At 48.8% G+C, this 26575-nt stretch overlaps 1 protein-coding gene across 1 annotated transcript; it reads right to left on the reverse strand.

The window, feature by feature from the left end:
• Nucleotides 1–482: 482 nt before the first annotated feature.
• Cgn (cingulin) lies at nt 483–23991 on the reverse strand. Its single transcript, XM_015502920.2, is given in 22 exon segments — nt 483–2007; nt 2113–2276; nt 2881–2989; nt 3283–3401; nt 3493–3576; nt 4043–4132; nt 5036–5197; nt 6047–6217; nt 7085–7342; nt 7736–7869; nt 7872–7908; nt 8149–8358; nt 11727–11859; nt 12110–12258; nt 12679–12891; nt 13365–13497; nt 16092–16219; nt 18433–18531; nt 18638–18707; nt 18818–18918; nt 20385–21264; nt 23872–23991. Coding segments are annotated over 22 exon segments (3696 nt in total). The 5' UTR covers nt 23982–23991; the 3' UTR covers nt 483–1865.
• Between the last annotated feature and the right edge of the window lie 2584 nt (nt 23992–26575).

Here is a 26575-nt window from a genome sequence, read left to right on the forward strand (position 1 = left end):
AGCAGATGGCTGGTCTACTTGCCTCCCGTCCACATGGGCAGTAGGCAGAATCATTCAGGAGATCTGACCCACTCTTAAACTTGAGAAGTACCCCATCTGGCAATAGGCTCTGGTGAATGGCCAGCTCCTTCTTCAAACCAACACAAAGGCAGGGATGGCAGAAACTTCACCTCCCAGGTAAGTTCCCATGCCAGTTAGTAATGAATGAGGATCTTTTTGCCTGGGAGGTGAATGCTAGGGATACCCCTGGGAACCAATGGAATAAAACCTCAAAGAAAACATTTTCTGGCCTTGCTATTCTGAGAAGATTGTACAGGAGAGAATATGAATGCTGCTATAAACACTGCCAGGTTTTCTAGGTACATATGACCATTGGTAAAAGACAACATGGCCGCTAAGCTGTAGAGTTAAAACAACTTCTTTGTAAAACTTAGACCTCTAAATAAGCCACAAAAAAAAAAAAGAAGACAAGGATTTCAATATAGCTATATAATCTTAATATTTAATTTAAAAATAAAAACAAGGCTGGATTGGATTAGGAGAAAATGTCTGATTTGCAGAATATAGGAATTTTTTTTAATCATGAAATTACAAGTCATTGGTGAGAACAGCCTTCTTCCACAGGCTCACGAGGCTCCCTACAGAACCTGCTTTGGAAATAAGAGGTGAATCATCCCCCTTACGGCCTCCCCACCAGGGACTGGCTCTCCCCAAAATCCAAAAGAGGAATATAAAACCCATCACATCTTCTGATCTGTACCAAGAGTCGGCTTCTAAATCCAAGGGAAACCCTAAATAAGGGCCCAGTTCTTGAATAAATAAGGTTCCCTTGGTTCCCCGCTGAGGTTGGACATCCCTAGTCAGAGAAAGCACAAGGAAGGCCACAGGAACTGAGACCTTTGCTTTTAAACTCGTACACACAGTTGTTAGGGTTCCCAGGTTCAACCACTTTCTAACCACCATAGTCACAGAGGAGGGAGACAAAGGAGGAAGGAAACCCTGAGCAGAACCAGGCCTCCACCACCTTATTATGGCCCTACCAAAGTCCCTTACCCAGGGCTCACCAGTAGAGCAGCCAGTAGCTTTTGACCAGTCACTGAGGAAGCAGGGCAGGATGAGGGTCCCAGATGGGAAAAGGATGGTTTTTGGAGAGGTCTGAGTGTGCAGGTAGAAAAGGCAAGAAGAGCATACTTATCTCCTCACCATGGCTAAGGCACTGAGAGGAAAGAAACAAGGTAAGAAGGGTGAAGATGGAAGGGGAGAGGCTGAAGGGTCCCCTGGACCCATTGGCTTGAAGACAAAAAAATATAGGAATTGGAAATGGATGGGACAACCACATGGGCCCCACGACTGTGCAAAGAGAAGCATTTGAGAAGTGGGTAGAGTCACGCCTGCGTGCTCATTACCCATAATGTTCCCCTCACCCTGCTCCAGAGTGGGAGAAAACTAGGTTGCAGAATAGCATAGGGTATTTCCCTGAGCCATAGGGCTAATGGCTAAAGAAACAAAGCTTCATACATGGCAATTTCTACCCTTTCCTTCCCTTCTCAGTCTCTCTCAGTCTGTATGCTGACTATCCTTCCACTATAGAGAGATGAAGGAGGAGTCAGCATCTAAGAGAAGGACTTTACAGGCCTAAAATATCCACTTCTCCAATGGAAAGGCCAAGTTCATCCATCAGCTCATTCTGATGTCTTTTTTTATCACCATCACTTGGACCCATCCCTGTCTTAGGTCTGAATAAGTGGGTCACCCACAGGAAAGATGAATCCAAGGCCGGCAGGGCAGAGCAGGGCAGAGCAGGGCAGAGCGGGACTGGCTGGGGTAGGCCTTGAGCCTGTTTCTGGACCCTTGAAGACCACGAGTTAACAGGAGCTGGTTTGCAGGTTGCTCTCCGTGAGCAGTGATGCAATGGATGAGGGGTCGTAGACACCGTCAAATTCCTCATCTGAGCTCAGTCCCTCGTGTTTGAGGGTCGACTCAGCCGCTGAACGGGAAGTTTTGCGCCTGAGTCAGAAAGAATACCGGTAAGGAAGGGGACGAGGCTGAATCCCCCATTTTGGAGATTCTGTGCTGCCCCCATGGAGCTAGGAGCAGAAGGGCAGCTCATACCAGGCGTCTTTCTCCAGGGATTTGATCCGGGCCTGGAGCTGTTCATTGACCTCATGCTGTTCCTCCAGCTCACGCTGTGCTTTCTTCCTCAGGCCATCCAGTCGCTCAATCTCTTCTTCTGCTTCATCCACCTGCCTCTTCAGAGCCTTCACCCTCAGGCTTAACTGGACAGGATACCAAGTCCCACATTAGAAAGGCACCTGCTACCATGGCCTAGAATCTCCTCTGTAACAATCTTTTTTTTTAGATACTGATGAACCTTTATTTTATTCATTTATTTATATGTAGTGCTAAGAATCGAACCCAGAGACTCCCACATGCTAAGCAAGTGTTTTTAGTTGTAGATGGACACAATACCTTTATTTATTTATTTATTTTTATGTGGTGCTGAGGATTGAACCCAGTACCTTATATATAGGAGGCAAGTGTTCTACCACTGAGCCACAATCCCAGCCCCCCTGTAACAATCTTGACAAGGGATAATTGCCTCTGAAAAAGTGCAATCATAGGCAAATTCTCTAGCCTCAGAAGTTGCCCTGGGATTAAATGAATTAATGCATGCATAATACTTAGCAAGAGAAACCAGCATTCAATACATATGCTAACTATGACTGCTCTACTCTCTCCTTTCAATGTAATCTCTCTGTCCTTACACAAGGAAAGTTTAGGTTCGAAAACCTTACAGGAGATGGAGGCCCCCTTTATCCTTCAAGCAAACACATAACATATTTGCCCACGATGGTTTGGCCTCAGGGTCCATGTCCTTACCTGGTCTTTCTGGTCATTGACATGCTGCCGCTCATCATCAATTTGGATAGACAACTCTTTAACTCTCCTTTCCAGTTTCCGGTTGGTAGACTGCAGAACAGTCTTCTCCCTGGGAGAGGAAGGTAGAGGGGTATCTACAGCTATCACCATTTCTAAGAGAACCTTGCTTGGTTCTTTTCTTCCTCCAAGGACTTCTCTCCATCATGAGCCCCATCAACAGAACAAGGAGGGCTTAGGGAAGATCCAAAGAACTGGGGGAATAGAGGACACTGACATCTCAGAATTTCTGCAACTCCTTCTGCTCTGTATCAGGAGAAAAGTTGGCCAGGCCTGAGGTGGAAGATGGGGGAGTCCCAGACAGAGGGAGGAAGGAAGGAGCAAGGAAGGACAGGCTTGTGTTACCTCTCTTCAGCTTGGAGCCTCTCCTGCAACATCTGATTTTGGGACTCAAGCTGAGAGAAACTGGCACTGGGCTTCTGGAAGCCTTCTAAGTTGGTCAATCGGGTCTTCAAGTCCTTGTTCTGAGGACAGGAAGCCCCCTGGGTCAGTCTATACTCCACTTGGTCATTCTACCCACCCCCAGGTCTATCTCCCAAACCCTCCCTCCTTTACCTGTCTCTCCAGGGAGATCTTGTCGCACTCCAAGTCCTGCCGAACAGACCTCTCCTGCATGAGCTCTGCCCTCAGCTGATCCACCTGGGGGATGAGAGACAGGGACTAGCACTGGGGAGGGCAAAGAATGAGCCAGTAAGCTGAGCCAAGTAGGACAGAGCCCTGGTGGGGCACACCCCTGGAGGATGGCCTGTGAACCCCAAAATTCCCAAGCAACTAAGTCATCACAGTCTATCCCAATGAGAGGAGCCAGAGACTGAGGCAGAGCTTCGTTAGTCCCAGCAGGAACTAGCAGCCCTTCCTAACTGCAGCAGCCCTGAGTCAGGTCGGAGTAGCCCAGGCCAGCAGGACTCTTTCCTCCACTCAAATTCCTGGCTTCCTTCCACTTGAGGAAACCTGCCGACTCCTAAAGTAGAAGAGACCCTGAAGTAGACCTAGCCACACTCAAGCCTGCAGCCAGAAGTCTCCGGAGCACAGAAGACGTAGGGTAGAATGGTTGCTGAGAAGGCCCAGAGGTCACATAGTTGGGAGCAGACACAGTGGGAATCACCTGGTCCCGGCCACGGTTCACGCGGTCTGACAGCAGCTCCACGGTGTTCTTCTCCTCGTCTAACTCGGCTTCCAGGCGAGAGGCTTTCTCCTAAGGCAGAAGGGCAAAAGGTCGGTTCTTCCCCGAATGCTGGACACGGAATGCCAAGCTCAGACCAGGGCCCTGTCAAACTCCAGCCTCCACTGCCTTTCCCTTTGCCTATGCCCAGGAGCCTTTAGATCCTTGCCCCTGCCCAGAGCCATCGTGGACCTAGCGCCCTCTTCTGACCACACGTGGCATGGGCAGCAGACTGTGGTCATGGCAGGAAGGCAAACCCCAGAATCCATTCCTCATGGGAGACCCCTTTTTCCCTTATGGGAAAACTGAGATAGAAACCCAAGTACCAAGGCCAACAGAGACTCAGAAACCAAAGCACCAGAGTACATATTGGGGGAGCAAATTTAAGCCAGGCAGGCTAAGAACACGGACTTGGGACTAGTCTGTCGGGTTTGAAGATCATACTGGGTCTCAGTATTCCTCATCTGTAAAACGGAGAAAGCGAGACTATCTAGCTCAGGGTTATCCTGAAAATGAAATGAGGCTTAAGTGCCTGGCACACGGCACAATGTATGTTTGCTGCGGCTGCTACTGCTGTTATTACCGTTCTCAAGTATAGCAGATTGAAGACCACTCTTCACCCTAAAGGGGGGATGCACTGCTCAGATCCAGTCAACTGTGCTTTGCAAAACTCAGGTCTAGAAGCTCAGTGTTACATTTTTTAAAGAAGCCAGAAATCTAAATTCTTATATGACACCTATAAATTTCTAAGCATTGGAATTTAGTTGAAGACTGCTTAAAATCCTGCAGCCCAACAAAACCCATCCACTTGGGGTGCCAGTACAGAAAGAGGCTTAGAGTACCCTGGTTCCTTTCCCCACAGAAGGCCACCTGTGCCAGGGCCCAGAACCCCCTCCTTGCACTCTCCCCCAAAGGACAACCCCCCGAGGTCCTCACCTCAAGGTTTTTCAGTTGCCTGATCCTGTCATCCTGGGAGCGTTTCTTGTTCTCTGCCTCTTGCTCCAGGCCCTGCAGCCGCTGGACCAGAAGTTCTTTATCCAGTAGCGCAGTATCCCGCTCAGCCTGGGAGGCCTGCAGGGCCTGCCGCAGCCTCTGGATCTGCCAAAGGGGAAGATGGAAGAGTTCAGTGTAACATGGAGGTGGGAACTGAGGGGTAGATCAGTCTGCCCTTGAGGGAAGAAATCAGTGACATTCTTTTTATTTATTTTTTTAATATTTTTTAGTTGTAGATGGACACATATCTTTATTTATTTATTTTTATGTGGTGCTGAGGATCGAACCCAGGGCCTCCCCTATGCAAGGCAGGCGCTCTACCACTGAGCCACAGCCCCAGCCCCTCAGTGACATTCTTTAGAATTGCCAGCACAACTTGATGATAAAAAGCAGACTGAATTTTAGTTCATTTTCATTGTTGTTTCAAAATTCTGTATACAAATTAGAATCACTTGAGGTCTTTGAAGGTAGGGGTGTAGGGATGTGTGTGTGTGTGTGTGTGTGTGTGTGTGTGTGTGTGTTTGTGTTACAGTCTAGGCTGGCCTCAAACTTCTGGGATCAAGGGATTTTCCTACCTCGCCTCCCAAGTAGCTGGATCTATAGGTAAATGCCATTGCACCTGGCAGCTTAAGGAGTTTTTAAAAATACTGATCCTGATTTAAGTAGTATGGGATACAGTTTGAGCATTGAGATTTTTAAAAATCTCCCCAGGTGACCAATGTGCAGCATAGCTTAAAAACCATTGCTCTTGAGACCATGCATTCCCTGCCGTCTGTACCTAGGACAGGAAACTCCCTCTACCATCCCCCACTTTCATGTGTCATTCATTGCAAGTGTTTACAGCTAAACCTCAGCCCCAGGAACCCAGGCCACAGGGTCATTTCAGAGGCGGTGACCTTCAAACCTAAGGACATCAGACCAACATTCCCATCCGCCTGCCATTCAGGCTCCCACCTCATCCTGGAGCCGGCTCAGCCCCCCAGAGGTCTTCTCAGCCTCACTGGCCCAGTCCTTCGCCTGGCGCTGGGCATCTGCCACTTCCCGACGGGCCTTTTCCTTGTAGTCCTCCAACTGGGCCTGGAGCTGCTTCAGGGCTTGCTTGGAGTCATCCCCAATCTGTTCCAGCTAAAATGTACCAAAAAGAGTTTTCAGCCCTGCACCTTGTCAGGAGAGACTCTGTCCCCTCCCCAGGCCCCGCTCACAAGACTCTGCCTAGAGCCTTGTTCCTGCCAAGGCGGCCCTCTCTTGCTCTTTCCAGGCCTAGGGCCCGAGCATGGATAATTATTGTATACACAGGTTTGGGGTTTAAGCTCTGGCTCTACCACTAGTGACCAGTGGCATGGTACCTATCCTTTCTGGCTCTGTTCCTATCTATAAAATAGGATAACAATAGTACCTACATTGCAGAGTTGTCAGAGAATGATGCTAATTACACAAAGAACTTTCCTCAGTGTCTGAAACAAAGTGAACCTCCAGTGACCACGTTTCAGCAAACCCAAGGTGACAATAATCGTAAGGTGTGACACTAAGAAAGAATCTGCCAACTGAACTGTAACATACCTATTCCAATTATAAGACACAGTCCAATTTCAGAAAGGGTAAAACGTGTACTTTAGAACTGATACATGAGGTGTTGGTCTTGCATTGTAAAGCAAGAAATTGTGAGAAGAACCTTATCAGCAAAAAAGCAATTCATTTCCCTGCCTCCCTCTCTCCTTTCCCTCCGTCAGTTTAAAACTCTATTCAGGAAGATTCTTGAGTTTGGATCTTATAGACTTCTAAAGCAGAATTCCAGGAAACAGCCCCCAAGAATGAAGACTATGAAGAGCAGGTTGTTGGGGGGCAGGAGAAAACAGAGGGGGAGCCAGCGACACCTGAGGTATCTTTGAAGCAGGCAGATGCCCCACATTCTGCCTCACCCCAGCCCACCCCTAGGCAAGCTTCTGTATAAGCTGGGCCTCTTTCTGAGGGCCCAGAACACCCAGGGCCCACCTCCTTGTTGAGTCGGTCCACAGTTCTGTCCAGCAAACGCTTTTGCTCCTCCAGTTCTGCCTTGCTCCTCCGCAGTACCTCCCGCTGCTTCCCCTCCTCCTCCAGGGCCCGGCTCAGGGCTTGCTGCTCCTGCCCCAGGCGGGCCAGCCCTCTCTGGGCCTCCTCCAGCCGGACCTCCAAAGCCCGCTTGGCTGCTACCAAGCTCCCCTCCTCCTCCTGAACTTCATTCAGAGCCTCCTGGAGCCGAAGTTTCTCCGCCTGGAAGAGGGGAGAGTGACTGGTTTGGGCTGGGAAGGGGCAGAGCTTGGGTTCAGGTCATCTGGATGTGGGCGGATGGGAGGGAGGGGAGGCAGGTGGTTATGAAAATGGTGGGCCATAAAAACTGGCTTCCAAGAACCGGCAAAGAAATCAAGACACAGAGAGCAGGCAAAGGGGGGAGATCAGAGGTGAAAATACCCGAGCCCGGCCTGAAACATTCCCAAAGTACCTGTCAGGACACGAACCAGGCAACCAGAAGATTCGGGAAGGCAAAACAGAATGGCACTACAAGTAAAACTGCTCTATGAAACAACCAGAAGAGGCCACACCAGACGGCTGGGGGCAAGCAAGGGTTATCCAGATCTGAGGGACAGGTCGGGAGGAGCCACTAACCTCCAGGCGCTGCACCCGGTCCCTGAGCCGCGCCTCCACCGCCTCCCCACCCTCGGCCAGGCCGTGGGCTTCCTTCAGCTGCTGCTCCAGACCCAGGATGCGCCTGCGGAATTCGTCGTTCTCCTCCTGGGTCTNCCCAGCACCGCGGTCTCGGCCTCCGCCGCCACCTTGGCCTGCGGGCAGGGGGAGCAGCGGCTCAGACCTCGGGGCTCGGCCAGGAGCCCGCACACCCAGGGGACCCAGGAGCACGGAGGCGGGGTCCCAGGCAGGGCTCCCTGGGAATCCGAGCCCTGCACAGACGCGGTGGGTCCTCAGGTCCAGGGTCCCGCAGAGCAGGGCACTCTGCAGCCCCCGGCTCCTCAGCCCTCCAGACCCTCAGCTCCACCTCCAAGCCCGGCACCCACTCCCCTTGCCTTGGAAGCCTCTTCACAGTCCCGTGTCAGTTGCTGCAGGGTCTTCTGCAGCTGGACGTTCTGCTGTTCCAGCTCTCGGACTCGGTCGGCCTCGACCCTCAGGACCGCCAGCTGCTTCGCCAGCTCCTGGTCGTGGTGCCGCCCAGCCGCCTCCTGGTTCTGCCGCTGCGCTCGCAGCTCCTGGAGCTCATCCTGGGCCCAGCGAAGCTCCTAGAAGGGAAGGGGATTTTTGAAGGAACGAAGAGCCAGACTAAGGTTCTAGAAGATGGAAAAATAGAGAAACTCTCGCACATTTTACAGGAAAGAATATTTTTTTAAAAAATGATGTGGCCACTTTGGAAAGCAGTTAGGCAGTTTTGCAAAAAGTTGAATATCCTCAGGTGCAGTAGCACATGCCTGTAATCTCAGCTCCTCAGGAGGCTGAGGCAGGAGGATCACAAATTCAAGGCCTGCGTGTGCAACTTATTGAGACTCTGTTTCAAAAGAAAAGGAATGGGGATGTAGCTCAGTGGTAGAGCACCTCCCTCGCACGAATAAGGCCTTGGGTTCAACCCCTAGTACCACAAAAAAAAAAAAAAAAAACCACACACTGACTATAAGGCCCAGAAACCCCACTCTTCAGTATATACCCCAAAGAACTGAAAAATGTATAGTTTGCATAAAAGCTGGTACATGATGTTCATAGCAGCATCAGTCATTATACACAGGTCAAACAGAAACGACCCAAGTGTCCATCAGTTGATCAATGGATAAAATATGGCATATTCCTAGAGTAGAATCTTCTTCATCCATAAAAAAGGGATGAAGACATTTGCTACCACATGGAAGAATTTTGAAAACATGTCAGTGAAAGAAACAAAAGGCCACATGTTGTAGGATTGTGCTTATATGAAATAACCAGAATAGGCAAAACCAGACAGACAGAGGCTCAGTGGCGGCCAGGGGGTGGAGAGAATGACTACTAAGGAACAGAGGGCCTTGTGCTGTACCTAGACAGTGGTGGTGGTCTCACAACTCTGTGATCACAGTAAAAGTCACTGTACACTTTAAAAGGAGGAACTTCACGGTATGTAAAATATAACTCCATTTAAAAAATTATGCAGGGGGAGAGTGGGTTAGCTGATGGACAAAACAAGATTGGTCATCTATAAAATAGTGAAAACCAAAAATGTTACGCTATAAATATTAGGACATCTCTAATTTCTTTTTAAAGGAAGATTAAAATATGAATTCTTTAGCTATTAGTTACTCATACAATTCAAAAATAACCATAATTAGGCTGAAGGACCACGTAACGTGGTGAATCTTCAAGGTAAGACACTAATAGGACTAATTATGAAGAAAAAGAAAAACAGCACACTGAAAGTTCTGTTAGACTTGTTTAGTCTGTTTTCCCAATGTATGTTTTGTTTATTTACTAAATATTTGATAAAACACACTTACTATATGAGATAAATTAAACATTAGTTATTGCTTTATTCGGTTTACCCAAATAAAAAATTGACTAAGATTGTTGAGAGGTGGCCAGGCATGGCGGTCACACTTGTAATTCCAGCAACTTGGGAGGCTAAGACAGGAGGATCTCGAGTTCAAGGCCAGCCTCAGCAACTTAATGAGACCCTGTCTCAAAATAAAAAAATAAAAAGTGCTGGGGATGTGGATTAGTGGTGAAGTACCCCCAGGTTCAATCCCTGATATAAAGAAAGAAAAAAAAAGATTGTTGAGAAAACTGTCCAGGTTCACTGTCAGCTAATGTAGTGAAGAGATTTCAGACTATCCTTGATAGTCGTTAACTTCAAAACAAGTAATACGTATTTAAGAGTATTTCTAACTTCATCATTCTTTGGGAAGCTTTTGTGAGAAAAAAAAAAATTCTCCTCTTTTAATGTTACTAGAGAGTGAACCCAGGGGCTTTCTACCTCTGACTACACCCACAGCCCTTTTTATTTTTTTATTTTGAGACAAGGTCTCCCTAACTTTCCAGGCTGGCAATTACTTAAGTAAACTTACTTAATTTTTAAATTACTTGCTTACTTAAATCCTCCTGCCTCAGCCTCCTGAGTACCAGGATTACAGGTGCGCACCACCACACCCAGCTACCTGGGAAAACAATTTTAAATTACATAACGACATAATACTCATCAATGTATTTTTGGCTAACATTTTTTATGGATTCTATTTTTGGGGGGTGGTACTAGGGATTGGATCTAGGGGAGCACCCTGCCATTAAATCACATCTCACATCCTAGCCTGTTCTATCTTTTATTTTGAGATAGGATCTGGTAAGTTGCTGAGGCTGGCCTCAAACTTGTGACCCTCCTGACTCAGCCTCCTAAGTCACTTAGTTTGCAGGCATGTGCTGCCATGCCCAACTAGCATTTTTTTTTTAATGTTTTTCTCCACCAAATATTTTGCATAATCTTAGGTTCTTATTCTTGCAAAATAATAATTTATAGCAATTTCTTTCTTCATTTAAAAATATAGTTGTTTTAATTCCACCTAGGCAGTTTTTTAGTAGAGTTGTAATAAACAAGCATGGATTAACTAATACTTGTTAACTGAGCATCTACTACATATCCAGGACTGTGGATCAATGAAGCACAAGAGCTAAAAGAATCTTTAGGAGGCCATAAATGGAAGAAAGTATTTTCTTTTTTTTTTTTTTAATATTTATTTTTTAGTTTTTGGCGGACACAACATCTTTGTTTGTATGTGGTGCTGAGGATCGAACCCGGGCCGCTCGCATGCGAGGCGAGCGCGCTACCGCCTGAGCCACATCCCCAGCCCGGAAGAAAGTATTTTCATTAGTTATAGGAAACTAAGTTACCTAAGTCATCCAAAAATAATTATTGCCTCCTTATAAATGAAACACCAAGAATATGAAGAAATTATTTGTGTTCACTTCAGTTTTATGACCTTATTATTTGTGACTCTTCTATGAAATATTATCCATGCATGATTTAAAAAAAAAAAGGATTAACTTTAAAAAAATAAAGGACAAAGAGGAAACTTTACCATGAACTTTAAGTGTTACTGCCTCACCAGCAAGGCTGTGCCTTGGAGACTGGAGAGATGGAGACCTTGAACACCAGTACCCCTTAGCTCCCCACGTCCTGACTGTGTACTCTCTGAACAGCCTTCAGATTACAATTTGGCTTCCCCTGTAGGTCAGCTGCCCACGCCAATGAACGCACTCAGCCATGGGATGATATTTCTCATTAGGAATTAATAAACGGCCTTCTAACTGTAAACATTTGTTTCATCACATAGTTAATGAATCCCCCCTGAAAGACAGCGGCTTTTGCTATGCTGACCAAATCACGTTTTTGAGCCTGTAAAACGGATCCTGGAGTTTTCCAAATCCACCTGAATGCTGCTGACCATGAAGTCTCTTGGGGGGCAGCCAGCAGCCTCTGGCTACACCCCGACCTGGCTGCTGCGAGCCCTTTCTCTACACAGTGAGGACACAATCTGGCAGGAGGAGGCCTGAAGACAAGCACAGGAGAGGGAGCCCTGCAGGAAGTCCTGTGGATAGCCGAGGTGTCCAACGGCTGTTCTGCACCCCAGCTCCCACATACCTTCTTGAGCTCCTCAAGTTGGAGATTATCTCTGGTACTGGCTCGAGCATGCTCCACTTCCCTCTGCAAGACCTCCACCTTCTCCCCAAGCTCCTCTTCCATCTCCTCCTTCTCCATCCGTAGCTGCAGGAGTCTGAGCCCAGCCAAGGTAAAATAAAGGGGAAAGGGAACAGGGTCAGACCTCACGTCTGGGAGAGGTGTGTTGGACAGTGGAACCCCCTTCCTGGAGGCCACTACACCGAGTACCCACTCTCGAGAGAGAGGAAGGTGGACATGGTGGACATGCATTTGGGAGATGGCAGAGTCAAGTGCAGCCCGGGGAGAAAGGCAGTGGGGACAAGAGTCACAGAAAAGTATTCCTGGAACAAGTGCAAGGTTCTCACTCCTGCTTGGTGGCTCTAAGCTCCTCCTTGTTCTTCTGGAACATGCTCTGCCAGTGTTCGGTCTCCTCTGAGGTCTCCTCCAGTTCCCTCTGCAGACCCCGTACCAGGGCTGACATCTTCTGCCTCTCGGCCTCCAACACTGCGTGGTCCTAGGTAAGGGGAAAGGTGGGTGCCAGGAGGCTTACTTCAAGGCAAAATGCAGTGTAGAGGGGGAAGCTGAGACCCAGAGGGCACCAAGCCAGCTGCACCCCAACATCCCGGTGGTACCTAGCACAATGCTAGCAGAAGGTTCTCTCCCCCCAGGTCACCTCCTCTTCTCTGTCATCTACAGGAAGCCTCCCCCATTACTTCCCGGCGGCCCTCTGGCCACACATCCTCACGGTGAGTCAGACCTGCTCTCCCTCCCCATGTCTCTATAGGTTTCCTGGCCCGGGTTCTGACCACATCTCACACATGTCCTTTAGGGAGAGGCCCTGTTTAAACCATGAAGAGTCCAAAAATGCAAGACCCCCAAACAGACCCACTCCCGGGCAATGTCCTGCCTCCCAGCCCCTGCCCTGGTCACGTGCCTGGGTGGCATCTTGCATGCTCCTGCGAAGCTGCTCCGTGTCTCGCTGGTACTGCTGGCGGACCTGCTCCACCTCCTGGTCACGGGAAGCCACCTCTTCCTTCAGGGCCCCCTTCAGGGCCGTCAGCTCCCGTTCCCGCAGCCTCAGCTGCTCCTCTACCCGCTGTTTCCCCTCTAAGACCTCTTCCAGAAGCTCCCGGGTCTCTAACAATTCCTGGGGAAAGGGAAGAGAAGAGCACAGGGGTGACATGTTAGGATCCTCTGTTTACGAATTCATTCATTCAGTCAAGAGGCATTTATTGAGGGCTGTGGCTCAGCGGTAGAGCACTTGCCTAGCAAATGTGAGGCCCTGGGTTCGATCCTCAGCACCACACAAAAATAAATAAGTAAAGGTATTGTGTCCATCTACGACTTAAAAATATTAAAAAAAAAAAAAAACATTTATTGAGCACCTTGTACTAGATATGTACCCAGGTTTTCCCTGCCCACCAAGATGCCTCGTTAGGATAAAGGGAACCTGTTATTCTGGGCTGAGGGCCAATCCCACCTCTGAGTCTGCCTGCACGCACACTCAGGAGTACCTGAAACAAGCCATCTACTCCGTACTTTGGGAAAACCATGAATGGGCAGACTTGAGCCTGCTCCAGGTAAGAGGAACCACACTGGGCACATAATCCCACTCCCTACCTTCAGCAGCACCTCCTTGGCAGGTTCAGAACCCTGACCCTGCTTCAGCTTGTTCTGCAGCTCCATCACCTGGGTCTCCAGTCCGTGCCGTAACCTGTCACCCTGGTCCAGGAGCAGCTTCATGTTCTGGAGCCTAATAATAGATGACACCATTGAACACCAGGTGTCAGGCAGTTTTCTAAATACTGCATATTCATTCATTCATTCACCCACCCCACTTTTTTTAAATATTTATTTTTCAGTTGTACAAAATACCTTTATTTTGTTCATTTATTTTTATGTAGCTCTGAGGATCAAACCCAGGGCCTCGCACGTGCTAGGCGAGCGCTCTACCGTGAGCCACAACCCCAGCCCCTTAAACCCCCTTTAAGTATGTATGCAAATCTTTTGTTTGTTTGGGTTCTATTTTGTTTTATTTATTTACTTATTTTTGACACTGGGGATTGAACTCGGGGGCACTTGACCACTGGGCCACATCCACAGCCCTATTTAGTATTTTATTTACAGACAGGGTCTCACTGAGTTGCTTAGTGCCTCCCCTTTGTTGCTGAGGCTGGCTTTGAACTTGCGATCCTCCTGTCTCGGCCTCCTGAGCCACTAGGACTATAGGTGTGCGCCACCGCGCCCAGCATCTATTTTGTTTTTTTCAGTGCTGGGGATTGAACCCAGGAGTGCCCTACCACTGAGCTGTATCCCCAACCCTTTTATTTTTTCCCACTTTTTAAAATTGGCGCATTATGGTATACGTAATGGGTTTTATTGTTACATATTCATACTTGCACACAATTTAACAATGTATTTTGGCCAGTATCACTCCCCAGTGGTTCCCCATTCCCTCCCTGCCTCCCTCCCCCTGGTCCCCTTCACTTTTCTTTTCCTTTTTCCTCTTTAGCTCTCACATATGAAAGAAAACATATGGCCCTCGACTTTCTGAGTTTGGCTTATTGGGTTTATCATAATGTTCTCAAGTTCCACCATTTTTCTGAGAATGACATAATCTCATCTTTCTTTATGGCTAAATAGAACTCCATTGAGTATGTATACCACATTTTTCTTTATTCATTCATCCACTTAAGGACATCTAGGCCAGTTCCATAGTTTGGCTATTGTGAATTATGCTGCAATAAACACAGGTCTGCACATACCATTACAGTATGACTAATTCTTTAAGACAAATACCAAGGAGCGGGAGAGCTGGGTCATATGGTGATTCCGTCCGGGTCTTGAGGAACCTCCTACTGATTTCTATATTGGTTGTCTAATTTACAGTCCCAACAATAGTGTAAAAGTGTTCCTTTTTCTACACATTCTCTCTAGCATTTTATTATTGTTTATATTCCTTACTTTTTTTTTTTTTTTTTTTTTTTTGGTACCAGGGATGCAGGGGCACTTAACCACTGAGCTACATCCCAGCCCTTTTTATCTTTTATTTTGAGATGGGGTCTCACCAAGTTGCTAAGACTGGCCTCAAATGTGCAATCCTCATGCCTCAGCCTCCTTAGTTGCAGGGATTACAGGCATGCACCACCCCACCTGGCTACTGTTTCTATTCTTTTTTTTTTAATATTTAGTTTTTAGTTGTAGTTGGACACAATACCTTTATTTTACTTATTTATTTTTATGTGGTGCTGAGGATCAAACCCAGGGCCTCACACATACCAGGAGAGCATTCTACCACTGAGCCACAACCCCAGCCCTGTTTGTATTCTTGACGGCTGCCCAACTAACTGGAGTGAGATGAAATCTCAGCGAAGTTTTGCTTTTCATTTCCCTAACTGCTAACAACGTTGAACTTTTTTCATATATTTATTGGCCTTTTGCATTTCTTCCTTTGAGCAGTGTCTGTTTACTTCATCTGCTCATTTACTAATTGGGTTATTTGGTTTTTTGAGTTCTTTATATAGTCTGGATATTAATCTTCTGTCAGGAGAATAGCTGGCAAAGGTTTTCTCCCATTCTGCAGGTTCTCTCTTCACATTATTTTTTTTTTTTAATTTTATCTTATATGGTGCTGAGGATAGAACCCAGGGCCTCACGCGTGGGAGGCGGACACTCTACCACTGAGCTACATTCTTAATTCCTTTGCTGTGTATATTCCCACCCCTTTTTATTTATTTCGAGACAGGGTGTCCTAAATTATCCAGATTGACCTCAAAACTGCAATTCTCTTGCCCAGCCCCCCAGGTAGCTGGGATTATAGGTGTGGGCCACCATGGCTGGTTCCCTGTTCAAGTCTGAACCAAGGCTCTCCTGACCACCTTACTCAATCCTGCAGTCTGCCCCCCGAACACCTGACCTTCCTGATCTGCTGAGCCTGCTCTACTCATCTTCTCGTGTGTTCCCAATTTAGTTCCAGACGATGCTGGTTTCCTGTCGGTTCCCTTTCTCGAGAAACTAAGCTTCTGGAGAAGAGGGTGCTTCTCTGCATGGCTGACTGACATACCCCGGGAGCTAAGACAGTGCCTGTCCTGCAACGTCGCTGGGAGAACACCTGAATCAACCCCGTGAGGCAGGCACGACAGGGAAGCTCAGTTTGCAGATTAAGCAACTGAGGCACAGAGGCCACCAGGTGGCCTGAGTCCGAGTCCACACTAACTCCATTACTAGAGAAAGTGAAGAGAAGGTCCTGGGTGAACCGCCCCCCTTCAGCTTCTGAAGATCCCCTCTGTTCCCTTGGACCTGGGAGGGGGGCCTCTAACGCCCCCCACGTGCCATCGCCGCACTCACTCCTTGGTGCTCTGCTGGGCGTCCCCCTTCTTCCTCTCCAGCAGGTCCTGCAGCCGGTCACACTCCTCCGCCTTCTCCTCCAGCTGCCGCTCCAGTCTAACCCGGGACGGCTCCAGCTTCTGTCGCTTCTGGGAAAGGGATGAAGACTCTCAGAAAGACCCAGAACGATGGGAATGACTATCATGCACCGGACACTCACTGCACGACAGGCACGGAACCAGGGGCCTTCCGCGTCACCTGCACTGAGTTCTCATGACAAGCCTGGGGACCAGGGACGGTGTAGAACACGTCCAGAGATTGTGATGTTCTGTTCAAAACGTGAAGCCTAATTCTGCTCCCCTTGAGGATGGGCTGCATTTAGTGGCTCCCTTCTTGTGAATAGGAAAATGAGGAAGTGGTGTGTAAGTTTGAGATTGGGTCATAAAAAGGCATGGGGGCTTCCTCCTTGGATCACTCATTCTGAGGGAAGGTGGCTGCCATATTGTGAGAGCACCCAAGCAATTTTATAAAGCCATAGAGCCAAAAATTGAGGCCCCAACCCACAGCCATTTGAGAAAGTCATTTTAGAAGCGGATCCTTTAGCCTTACTCAAGTCTGCTAATGACAACGGCCACAGTTAAAAGCTCCACTGGGAGACCCCGAGTGAGAATGACTCAGTCCAGCAGGTCCGAGATTTTTGGTCATCAGACCCTGAGAAATTCTTGTTTTAAGCTGTTAAGTCTGAGGATAATTTGTTATAAGGCAACAAATAACTAAATGATAAATAATAGTACTATTATTATTCCCATTTTACATTTAAGGAAACAGAGGCTTAGAGCACATAAAGAATTCATCCAAGAGGCTGAGGGGATAGCTCAGTGGTTGAATGCATCCCTGGGTTCAATCCCCAACCCCACAAAAAGGAAAAAAAAGGACTGGTCCAAGGTCAGTTTCAACAAGACAATGGTACCAAAATCAGAACCGATTGACTTCGACGCTACAGTCCACTGCGTTGCTTTCTAGAAAACAAGGAGATCACAGTCCAACACTCACTGAGCACAAACAAGGCAATACTATGAAAGATGGAAGCAGTATTATAAAAAGGGGCAGAAACGGAAACCTGGATGCAGTGGCACATGCCTGTAATCCTAGCTACCGAGGAGGCTGAGATGGGAGGATCTCGAGTTCCAGGCTATCCTAATCCTAGGCAACTTAAGTGAGGTCCTAGGCAACTTAGAGAGACCCTGTCTCAAAATAAGAAACAACAAGGGCTGGGATGTGGCTCAGTGGTTAAGCACCCCTTGGTTAAATCCCCACAAAAAAATTTTTTTAAAAAAATTTTAAATGTAGCTCAGAGGTAGACCACCTCTGGGTTCAATCTTTTTTTTTTTTTTTTTTTTTTTTAAAGAGAGAGAGGAGGGCGGGAATTTTTTAATATTTATTTTTAGTTTTTGGTGGACACAACATCTTTATTTTATTTTTATGTGGTGCTGAGGATCGAACCCAGTGTCCCACGCATGCCAGGCGAGCGCATTACCGCTTGAGCCACATCCCCAGCCCCTGGGTTCAATCTTTAGTACTACAAAATTAAAAAGGATACATAGTTTTTTAGAATGAGACTTGAATTTTTTGTTTCTTCTCTGCAACTTACTATCACAGATAACTTACTTAACCTCTCTGATCTTAAGTTTTCTCATCAGAAAAGGGTCTAGATGGGCTGGAACTATGGCTCAGTGGTAAAGTGCTTGCCTCAGAAAGGCTTTCTTTAATTAACTTTGCAAGGTTTCTATGATGACTATATATTACCCAGGGCAGCACCTGCTACAAAAATTGTACTCAAAAGCTGGGCATGGGGGTGCATGCCTGTAATCCCAGCAACTCTGGAGGCTGAGGCAGGAGGATCTCTAGTTTGAGACCAGCTTCAGCAAGTTAGTGAGGCCTTGTCTCAAAATAAAAAGGGATGGAGATGTATCTCAGTGGTAAAGAGCCACTGGCTTCAATTCTTAGTATAAAAAAATATATATGTTCAATCAGTGACCGCTACTAGTCTGGCCGTCATTATTACATAATGAAAAGAACAGAGGCAAAGAATTTTAGTAATTTTTTTCAAGCTATATACAGCCAGTAAATAGCAGAGCCAGGATGAGAACTCCCAAAGAAAATGCAATGGGAAGTAGTTGGATCCTAATGTACTCGGCCTCCTGAGTCCAGGGAACCCAAGAGTCCTTGCTGGTTCTAGTGCACACTCTTGTCTCGCCTCACGGGACACCTGAGCGCTCATCTCACTCTTCAAGAGCCGCCCAGTCCACCTTCAGGCCCCGGCTTTCCCCCTGCCTCCCTCTGCATCTCCAACCCCCCTCACCTTCACCTCTTCCTCCAGTTTTTTCTGCAGCTCCTCCACTTTCCGGGTGACTTCACTCTGCCCTGCTATGGTCTTAGTCGAATCAGGAGGAACCATCTGCTGGAGGTAAGCAAGGAGGAGAGAGCGGAGTTGATCCAGACCCCATCCCTGGAAACCTCCCAGCCCTCACCCGGACCCTTGCTCCCGCCTGAGGAAGGCCACTCACCACCAGGGGCGCCATCTGCTCCAGAACCAAACTAACCTTCCTCCTAACAGAGGCTTCACTCTCTGAGCTTCTGGAAGGCAAAGGGATAGAAGCAAGAGTGAGCAGAGGAAAGAGGGAATGAAGAAGGAGAAGGGAAAAGAAGGGAAGGGTATGTCTCCAGTGTCGGTGGGCCCTGCCTACCCCTCCTTGAGGATGCCATAGATGGTGGCCTTCACGTGGTCTACACTCCCTGGTGGGGCCGTCTCCTGCTGGTCTCGGAGAAGGTCCGGAGTCGATTTGAACTGAAAAAAGAGAGAGAGAGAGAGAGAGAAAGAAGAAAAAAAATAGGAAGATTAGGCCAGAGGTGTGTATGGAGCCACCATGAAGTGGAGGGGGCAGCTTCAAGCACGATAAGGCCGAGCAATAGACCAGGGGGAAGTGCAGGCAGGACACCCCCCAACACACACACTGTCATTACATTGTTATTTCCTCAGTAAGCAGATCTCAACAAGCCACGAGCTATGTCACCAGTAATTTGTCACTAGCGGTGGTTGATGTATTAGAGCTTCTGAATGATTTAATTTTAGAGTGAACATAACTTTGTCTCAAAGTAAAGTTGTTCCCCCACTTCCTTAATTTTTTTTTTTTTTTTGGTACCAGGGATTGAACCCACGGGCACTTAACCACCAAGCCACATCCCCAGCCCTTTTTTATATTTTATTAGAGACAGGATCTCACTGAGTTGCTTAGGGCCTCTCTAAGTTGCTGAGGCTGGGCTTGAACTCACGATCCTTACCTCAGTCTCCTCAGCTGCTGGGATTCCAGGTGTACGCCACCCTGCCCGGCTCGGCATTACATTCTTTTTTTTTTTTCTTTTAACACTTTTTGAGTTGTCGATGGACCTTTATTTTATTTATTTGTATGCTGTGCTGAGAATTGAACCCAGTGCCGCACACATGTGAGGCAAGTGCCCTGTCACTGAGCTACATCCCCAGTCCTCGGCATAACATTTTTTGATAAAGAAAGAAGGTGTGGAATTTTGGCAAGAGCACCAGGGAACTGCTCATATTCTCCAAGTCGGTCTTATGAAAACTGTAGACCTAGCCAATCAATATTTGCAGGTAACTGAGGCCTGGTTAATGGCTGGGGCAATGACAAGTAACTCTCCATGCTTGTGAATGGTGATTTCTTTACTTTTTTCTTTAGCAGTACTCAGAATTGAACCAAGGGGTGCTCTGCCACTAAGCTGCACCCCCAGTCCTTTATTTTCTTATTTTGAGACAGGCTGTGGCTAAGATATTGAAGATCTCGCTAAGTTGCCCAACCTGGCGCTAAATCTGTGATCCTCCTGCCCAGGATCTGGGATTACAAGTGTGTGCACTACGGCCGGGCACAGTGGCACACGCCTGTAATCCAAGAGGCTCAAGAGGCTGAGGCAGGGGGATCATGAGTTCAAAGTCAGCCTCAGCAACTCAGCAAGACCCTGTCTCTAAATAAAAAGGGGCTGGGGATATGGCTCAATGGTCAAGCACCCCTGAATTCAATCCCTGGTACAAAAAAAAAAAAAAAAAACAGTGTGCACACATGCCTGGCTTGTGAATAGTGGTTTCAGAGTTAGTTCCACTTTCTTTAGAATTCTGCCCATAGAATTACCTCATATTTGTGAGTATCACCCACTCGGGATGCAGAGCATAGGACGAGTCCTGGGGCTGGTGAGCCAGGGTGTGTGAGAGGGAGCGGGCAGAGGTGGGGAGGGACTGAGTCTGACCTGCAGCATGGTGGGATCCCGTGCTTTCTCCTGTGGCTCCTCAAAACTCTGAATGACCCAGTCCTGAGCAGGATGGGGACGGCTAAGGCCCCGCACAGGGCTCGGGCTCTGGGATGGCTGTTTCAGGCTGCCCACATGATTGTCATACTTTGCGCTAGGAGTCCAGTGGTCGGGGGACTGGCGCTCCCGTTCTTCCAGGGGGTCCTGCGGGAGCCGGCTGTCCAGGCTCTGGCTCCGTTTGCGCTGTTCATGGGGCAGTGTCCGAGTACGCCGGCCCGTGCGTCCCCGGGTTTGGCCCCCAACTTGACTGTCAAATTTGTTGATGAGGGAGTCCACTGAAGACAAGGGCGCAGTGTCGATGGTGCTGTCTGGGGAAGTCTCTTTGGGTGCCAATTCCAGCAAGCTGCTGCTCCTGTTGCTCGAGTCCATAGGGATAGGGCCTGCCAGGGAGGCCTGGGACTGGGATCGGGGTAGTCTTCCATTCCAGTAGGACCCAGGCTCCTCATCAGACGTGCTGCCCTGCGAGGAGGCGGGAAACCCCTTCACCTGGGAGTAGGGGTTCTCAGGGAGTTCCGAATCAGAGCTCAGAGTTCCTGGGGCCCCTTGGTTGTCGGACCCCTTGATCTGGACCCCGAAGGAGTCACTTCCTTTCTCTCCACTGTTAAGCACCACAAAGGGCTGCCCAGCAATGCCCTGCACGCGCACGGCAACCCCGTAGGTATTGGCTCTTGCATCCTTAGTAGGGCGTCGCACTCCACGACGAATGGTGTCCATCTCTGCACCCCCCTCTGGCTCTGTGATAAAGCGGATCTGGACTCCATGGTCTACAGGGCCCCGAGGCTCAGCCATGGCAGATGCCTGCTCATGGGTAGGAGGGATCCTAGAAAATGAAGAAAAGAGTTTTAGCTGAATAACTTGCAACAGAAACCCAAACACCTCCACCTGCCCACCTTTGAAGGAAACTGGTTGCCTTATCAGTTCCTTGTATACACCACAGTGGTTCTCATACTTTATCTGAGCAGCAGAAACATTGGAATGTGGGTCCCCACCCCCAGTTTCTGATTCAGTAGGTCTGGGGTGAGACTTGAGAATGTGCATTTCTAACTAAATTCTCCCTGGTGATGGCTGATACTATCTGGTACTATCTGCTGTTCCAGATAGCACACTTTGAAATTCACTGACCTAGAAGAATCTATTTCCTCTGATACAGCCCTGGGGAGCCTGGCTTTGTCAAGAGTTTAAAGATTTTGCTTGATTTTCAAACATACTGTGCACATGTAACACTAAGTGCCTCCGTCCTCCTCTGAGTAAAGGCAGATCCCAGGCCTGCCTACCAGATAACCTCCACCCCCTGGAGGAAAGGGGGCCTCCTCTCCCAGAGCTCATTTAAAATACGGATGACCTCAAAATGTGGCATCCCATTTCTGAAAAGATATTCACACTGATGGCAGTGATACATCTGCGGTAGGGGAATGAGAACTGGGGACAGGGATGGGAGAAGGGAGTGTTTCTAATCTCTAGAATAGAAAGGCATGGACTCTCTACTCCTTTTGCCTTTGAGACCATGTAGATACATTAACTATTCAAGAAAAGATCTACAGCTGGGGACACAGCTTAGTGCCAGAATGCTTGTCCAGCATGTGTAAGGCCCTGGTTTTGATCCCCAGCAAACAAACACCAAACGAAAAAGAAAAGACTTAAATTAGGTTTTTTAAGTGGGCCAATCCAAACACACACTCCCCACCCCCAATAGGTAGGCTTTTCCCACTCGAGGGCAGAGGCAAGGCTATCGACAGACTAGCTCCCTGGTCCGCATTCCAAGCTTGGAGTCAGCAGATGGAATGTTTCAGGTGTGCTCTGGCTCCAGGAACTTGGGGGAGAGGTTCTACTCCAAGAAAAAAAAAAAAAGAAGAAGAAAGAAAAAAAATCCAGCTTCCCCACCCCTTCTGCTAGTCTGTACCAGAGCCCAGCCCCAACCTCCAGGAGGAGCCTCGAATGTGCCAGACAGAAAAGTAAACATGCCCAACGCAACCTCCTTGTTGAGTTCTGGGCCAAGGAAACTTGGCAAGATCCCTTTTAGGAATTGTAGAAGTGCTAGAAAACCAGCAACCAGGGTGAGATAAGAAGGGAGAGGGAGAGAGGCAGAGGCAGAGCTCCAGGTGAGAAAGGGCTGGTGGGGGTCTCTAGCATTCCCAGCCCCTCTCCTCAGGAGAAAGGAACAGGGAAGGAGGGGTCCTTCTGGGGGAATGGTTCTTCATTTTGGGGGCGTTGGGACTAGATTTGAGAAAACTGTGAAAGCCATGCATCCTCCCCCAGGAGACACCCCACACAAATTTCTGCCACAAAATCTTAAAAGGTTTGAGAAAGCAGAGAGGTATAGTAGTTCTCCAAACCATTCATCTGGTAGAAAAGACACTGCAGTAGAGTCGAGATCAGGCTTGGAAAATCCTAGTTCTGCTCTTCACTTGATGTATATAACCTTTCGCAAATCACAATTTGTCTGAGCCTCTGTTTCCTCATCAATAAAATGGGTATAATGAAACTTCACAAGGTAATTAGCTGTGAGAATGACAATAAATAATTACACAGTGTATACGATTGCAAAAAGTTGTCAAGTTATGCTCTTAAAATTTTTGCACTTTATTACACTTAATAGATTTCACTTTAACAGAGCGAGCAAATGATAATATATTAAACATGAAGGCCCTGTCACAAATCTGACAGTAAATGCTACTGTTCACATAAATGACCTCCTTTCCACTGTAACTTCTTGGTTTTACTTGGTTCACAGAAGGATGTCACATCCTCAGAGAAGCCTTCCCTGACCACTACCTCCCACAAACCAGATCAGATCCACATTATGTGCTCTACAGTTAACCCTCGGGTGAGTTCATCTCAGTTTACATTGGAGTGATTGTTTTCTAGCTCCCCCCCCCCACCAGACTATAAGTTCCTAGAGGGCAAAGACCATCAACATCTGAGCCCAGTGCCTCACGTGGTAGATGTGGACAAATATTTGTTGAAGGTTGTATCCTGAACCAAGGCTGAGTCGCCTAGCAGCAGGAAGATTGTCCAGCGATAGCCCACAGCCATTTCTCTCTTACCCTACTAACAAGACCTCTTCCTGGTCTGAAGTCCTGGCCCTATGCAGTCATGATCTTAGAATCATATGTGCCAGGACTGCTACTCTCAAAAGTCACATGATTTATGCATGACAGAACTCTGTCCTGTCAGTACGTCTACAGATCTTCCAGATCCAGGTCAAAGAGTTCCCACCTAGGCCCGGCAAAGTGCACAGCCCCTTGGGTGAGAACGCCAAGTTGTGCAAAGGTAGTATCGAGTACTCCCCCAGATCCCATGACTCCCCAGTCTCAATCACCTTTAGTCCCAAGGCATGTGGGTCAAGGGCCAGGAGGGCTGAGGGATCTTTGGGGTGGGTCAGACAGCAGGGTTCTAAATGATTCAACACGGAAAACCAGAAACCTACCCTCCTTCAGTTACAGAGGACAGCAGGGCGGGGCCAAGGGAACAGGGCAGCTCCAAGGCCTTGCGTAAGTCCCAGAGGCAGGTAAACAATGATTGGGCACCAGGCAACATGGAGCCCAGGGCCTGTGCTCTCACCAGATGCCCGACCCTGCTTTTTCCTCCCCCGGCATCTGCCCAGGGCTCTTCTCACCGACTGTACTCTGGGAAGAGACTAGGACACAAGTTAGTTCAGCTTCATCTGTCTGCCTCTGCCATTCCTGCCTGCAGAGAGGAGGACCCGCTGCACCTGGGCCGACAGCCGCTTCTCCTGAGTTACTCATTAGCCTGCCCTGCCCCAGTTCCATCACCTCTGGCCCAGCCATAGGCATCTGGTTCCCAACTAGGAGTGACAGGGTCCCTGGACTTCTAGCAGGAAGTGGGGGTGGGGTGGTTTCGGGGTGTGTGTGTGTGGGGGGGCAGGCACACACACACACACACACAGGACAAACTGGTACACAGAGGGCCAGGCGATATGCCAGATGCCAAATAACTGGCATATTTAGAAAATAGGAGAATCAAAAGAGCAGAGATTAGAAGCCCCTGCATGGTAACAAATAAAGTAAATAGTCAAAATAGAAAAGGACAGCTCCCCTTCTCTTATCTCTTTCTTATCTCTATAACAAGGTTCCCCATGGGTCCAAATAGAAGCCTCTCCCCAAGTGGACTCCTGGCTAGGTCCACCGAAAAAGGCAGAAACCTGAGAGCCAGGCTAGAGCTGCTTGGCCAGTGGGGAAAAAAGAAAACACAATGAAGAACTGGGCCCCTACAAACTGGCTGGACTGGTTTGAGAGGCAAGGGGAAGGGGAGGGCCAGGGAAACTACATGGGCAGCTGGTACGGCAGACCAGAGAAATTCCATACCAGAGGAGGCGGGAGGAAGGGCAAGACCATGGGAAGGGCTCTGTCCAGCTTGGATGCCAAAGCCAAGGCTCCCAAGGAGGAGGCACCCGTTCAGGAGGGAAGAAGCAGGAGAAGCAAATGCACAAAGAACCCGGTGAGTGACAGAACAGTGTGTGACAGGAAGACTTTGTCTCCCTTCACCACTCCCTCTCAAGTTCCCAAAGTTGCATTCCTGATCCCACACTTACCTTGCCACATCCCCAGCCAAGATCTCCCCTCCCTGGCCTGAAGAGAAGCAGCCCTACCCCCTCCGCACCTCCCACAAGGGTAATGGCATGCAGACCAGCCTGGGAACTGCAGGCAGCGATCTAGGAAGCCAGAATCCTCTTAGAGTCAGACAAATCTCTGGATTAGCAGGCCCCCAGAGCCAGACCCCTACTCCCAAATACCCCCAATAAAAAAAAAAAAAGAGGTGCTGTGGCACGTGCATGCAGACCATCTACAAACAGCAGTTGCTAATTATTTCCCAATTACAACCTTCCTCAGGCAGGGCATCAAAGGGGCCAAGCTGAGGTTGGCTCTGGTTCCATAGCTGCCTCAGGCAAGGAAATCTGCCTTGGAAGTCTTGTCTGGGCCCCAGTGAGCACCTCTCAACTGGCCTGGGGATTTGGAGGTGTAATTCCCCTCCTCTTTTGGTCTCCTGGGGAGTTCTGCCTATTTCCTGCACCACTAGTGCCTACTGCCAATCTGACAGCCATCAAGGATGGGGGGATCAGGGATGCCTCAAGGGGTTTCAGGGAGTGACGAGGCTTCCAGGAAAACATCAAGGAAACAGATTTGGCTCCCAGACCTCACTCAGTGGCCCCCATCTAGAATTAAAGAAGAAATTACGTGTGCTTGAAGGAAAGAGTTCTCATGAGAAATAAGGATTTCTAGGTATTTTGTAAACCCATGGATCTATGCTTCTGCATATCCCTCTCTTGGAGAGCACATTCTCTCTCCGGGAGAATAAGGAAAAATGCTCCCTGGCATGAAAGCAAGGAAAGCCTTAGATAGTTTCACACCTAGCCAGGAGAGTGGGGGTGCCCTCTTGTTCTCCCCTCCCATATTTCTGCTGGCAGCTGCCTTCACCTGTAGGTGAATGGTTACAGAAAGATTCCGCACCTCAGAGCCATCTCCAACCCAGAGAGGTGTCTGTGGCCAGCTCAGACTGGCAATCCGGAAAAGGACCCTCAGGAAAACAGCACCTGCTGTTGCCCTCCCCTTAAGTCTCTGAACCTCAGGCAGCAGTTCCCTTCGCCCAGCCGGGACTAATTCTTTCACCCCACCGTCACCCCCGTCTCCAAGAAAAATTCTGCCCCTAGGGCTGGCACCTGACCTCCAGAGATCTCCTGGCCCTGAAATGCTTTCATGCCCTGGGAATAGCCTCAGCTTCAGGTGCCCAACGCTGACACCTTCTCTGGCACCTGCTCTAGCACCTGAGAGCAGGGGTCAACCCTTGATCGGTCCTGCCACCCGAGCGGACCTCCCCATCTCTCCTCTGCAACTCGGCACCTGTGCGATGCAAGTAGCAATCTCTGCTCGCCTGCACCCCCGCCCCTCGGGGCTCACCTGAGGGGCCGTCTGCCTCCCAGGTACCCTTGCCAGCTCCCAGGTCACTCTCCCCGGCCAGGGTCGGCGCTCCCGGGCTGGCGCTCCGCTCGGGCTCCGGCGGAGCTGCACGCGCGGCTCCGGCCCTCCCCCTCCGTGCCTCGCGCTCGCTCCTTCCCCCTCCCACCAACCTGTTACTCCCGTCCAGAGCTCCACCCCCATTGGCCGTCACCGCCC

Source organism: Marmota marmota, unplaced genomic scaffold, assembly GCF_001458135.2.
Source record: "Marmota marmota marmota unplaced genomic scaffold, marMar, whole genome shotgun sequence".
Classification (NCBI taxonomy): domain Eukaryota; kingdom Metazoa; phylum Chordata; class Mammalia; order Rodentia; family Sciuridae; genus Marmota; species Marmota marmota.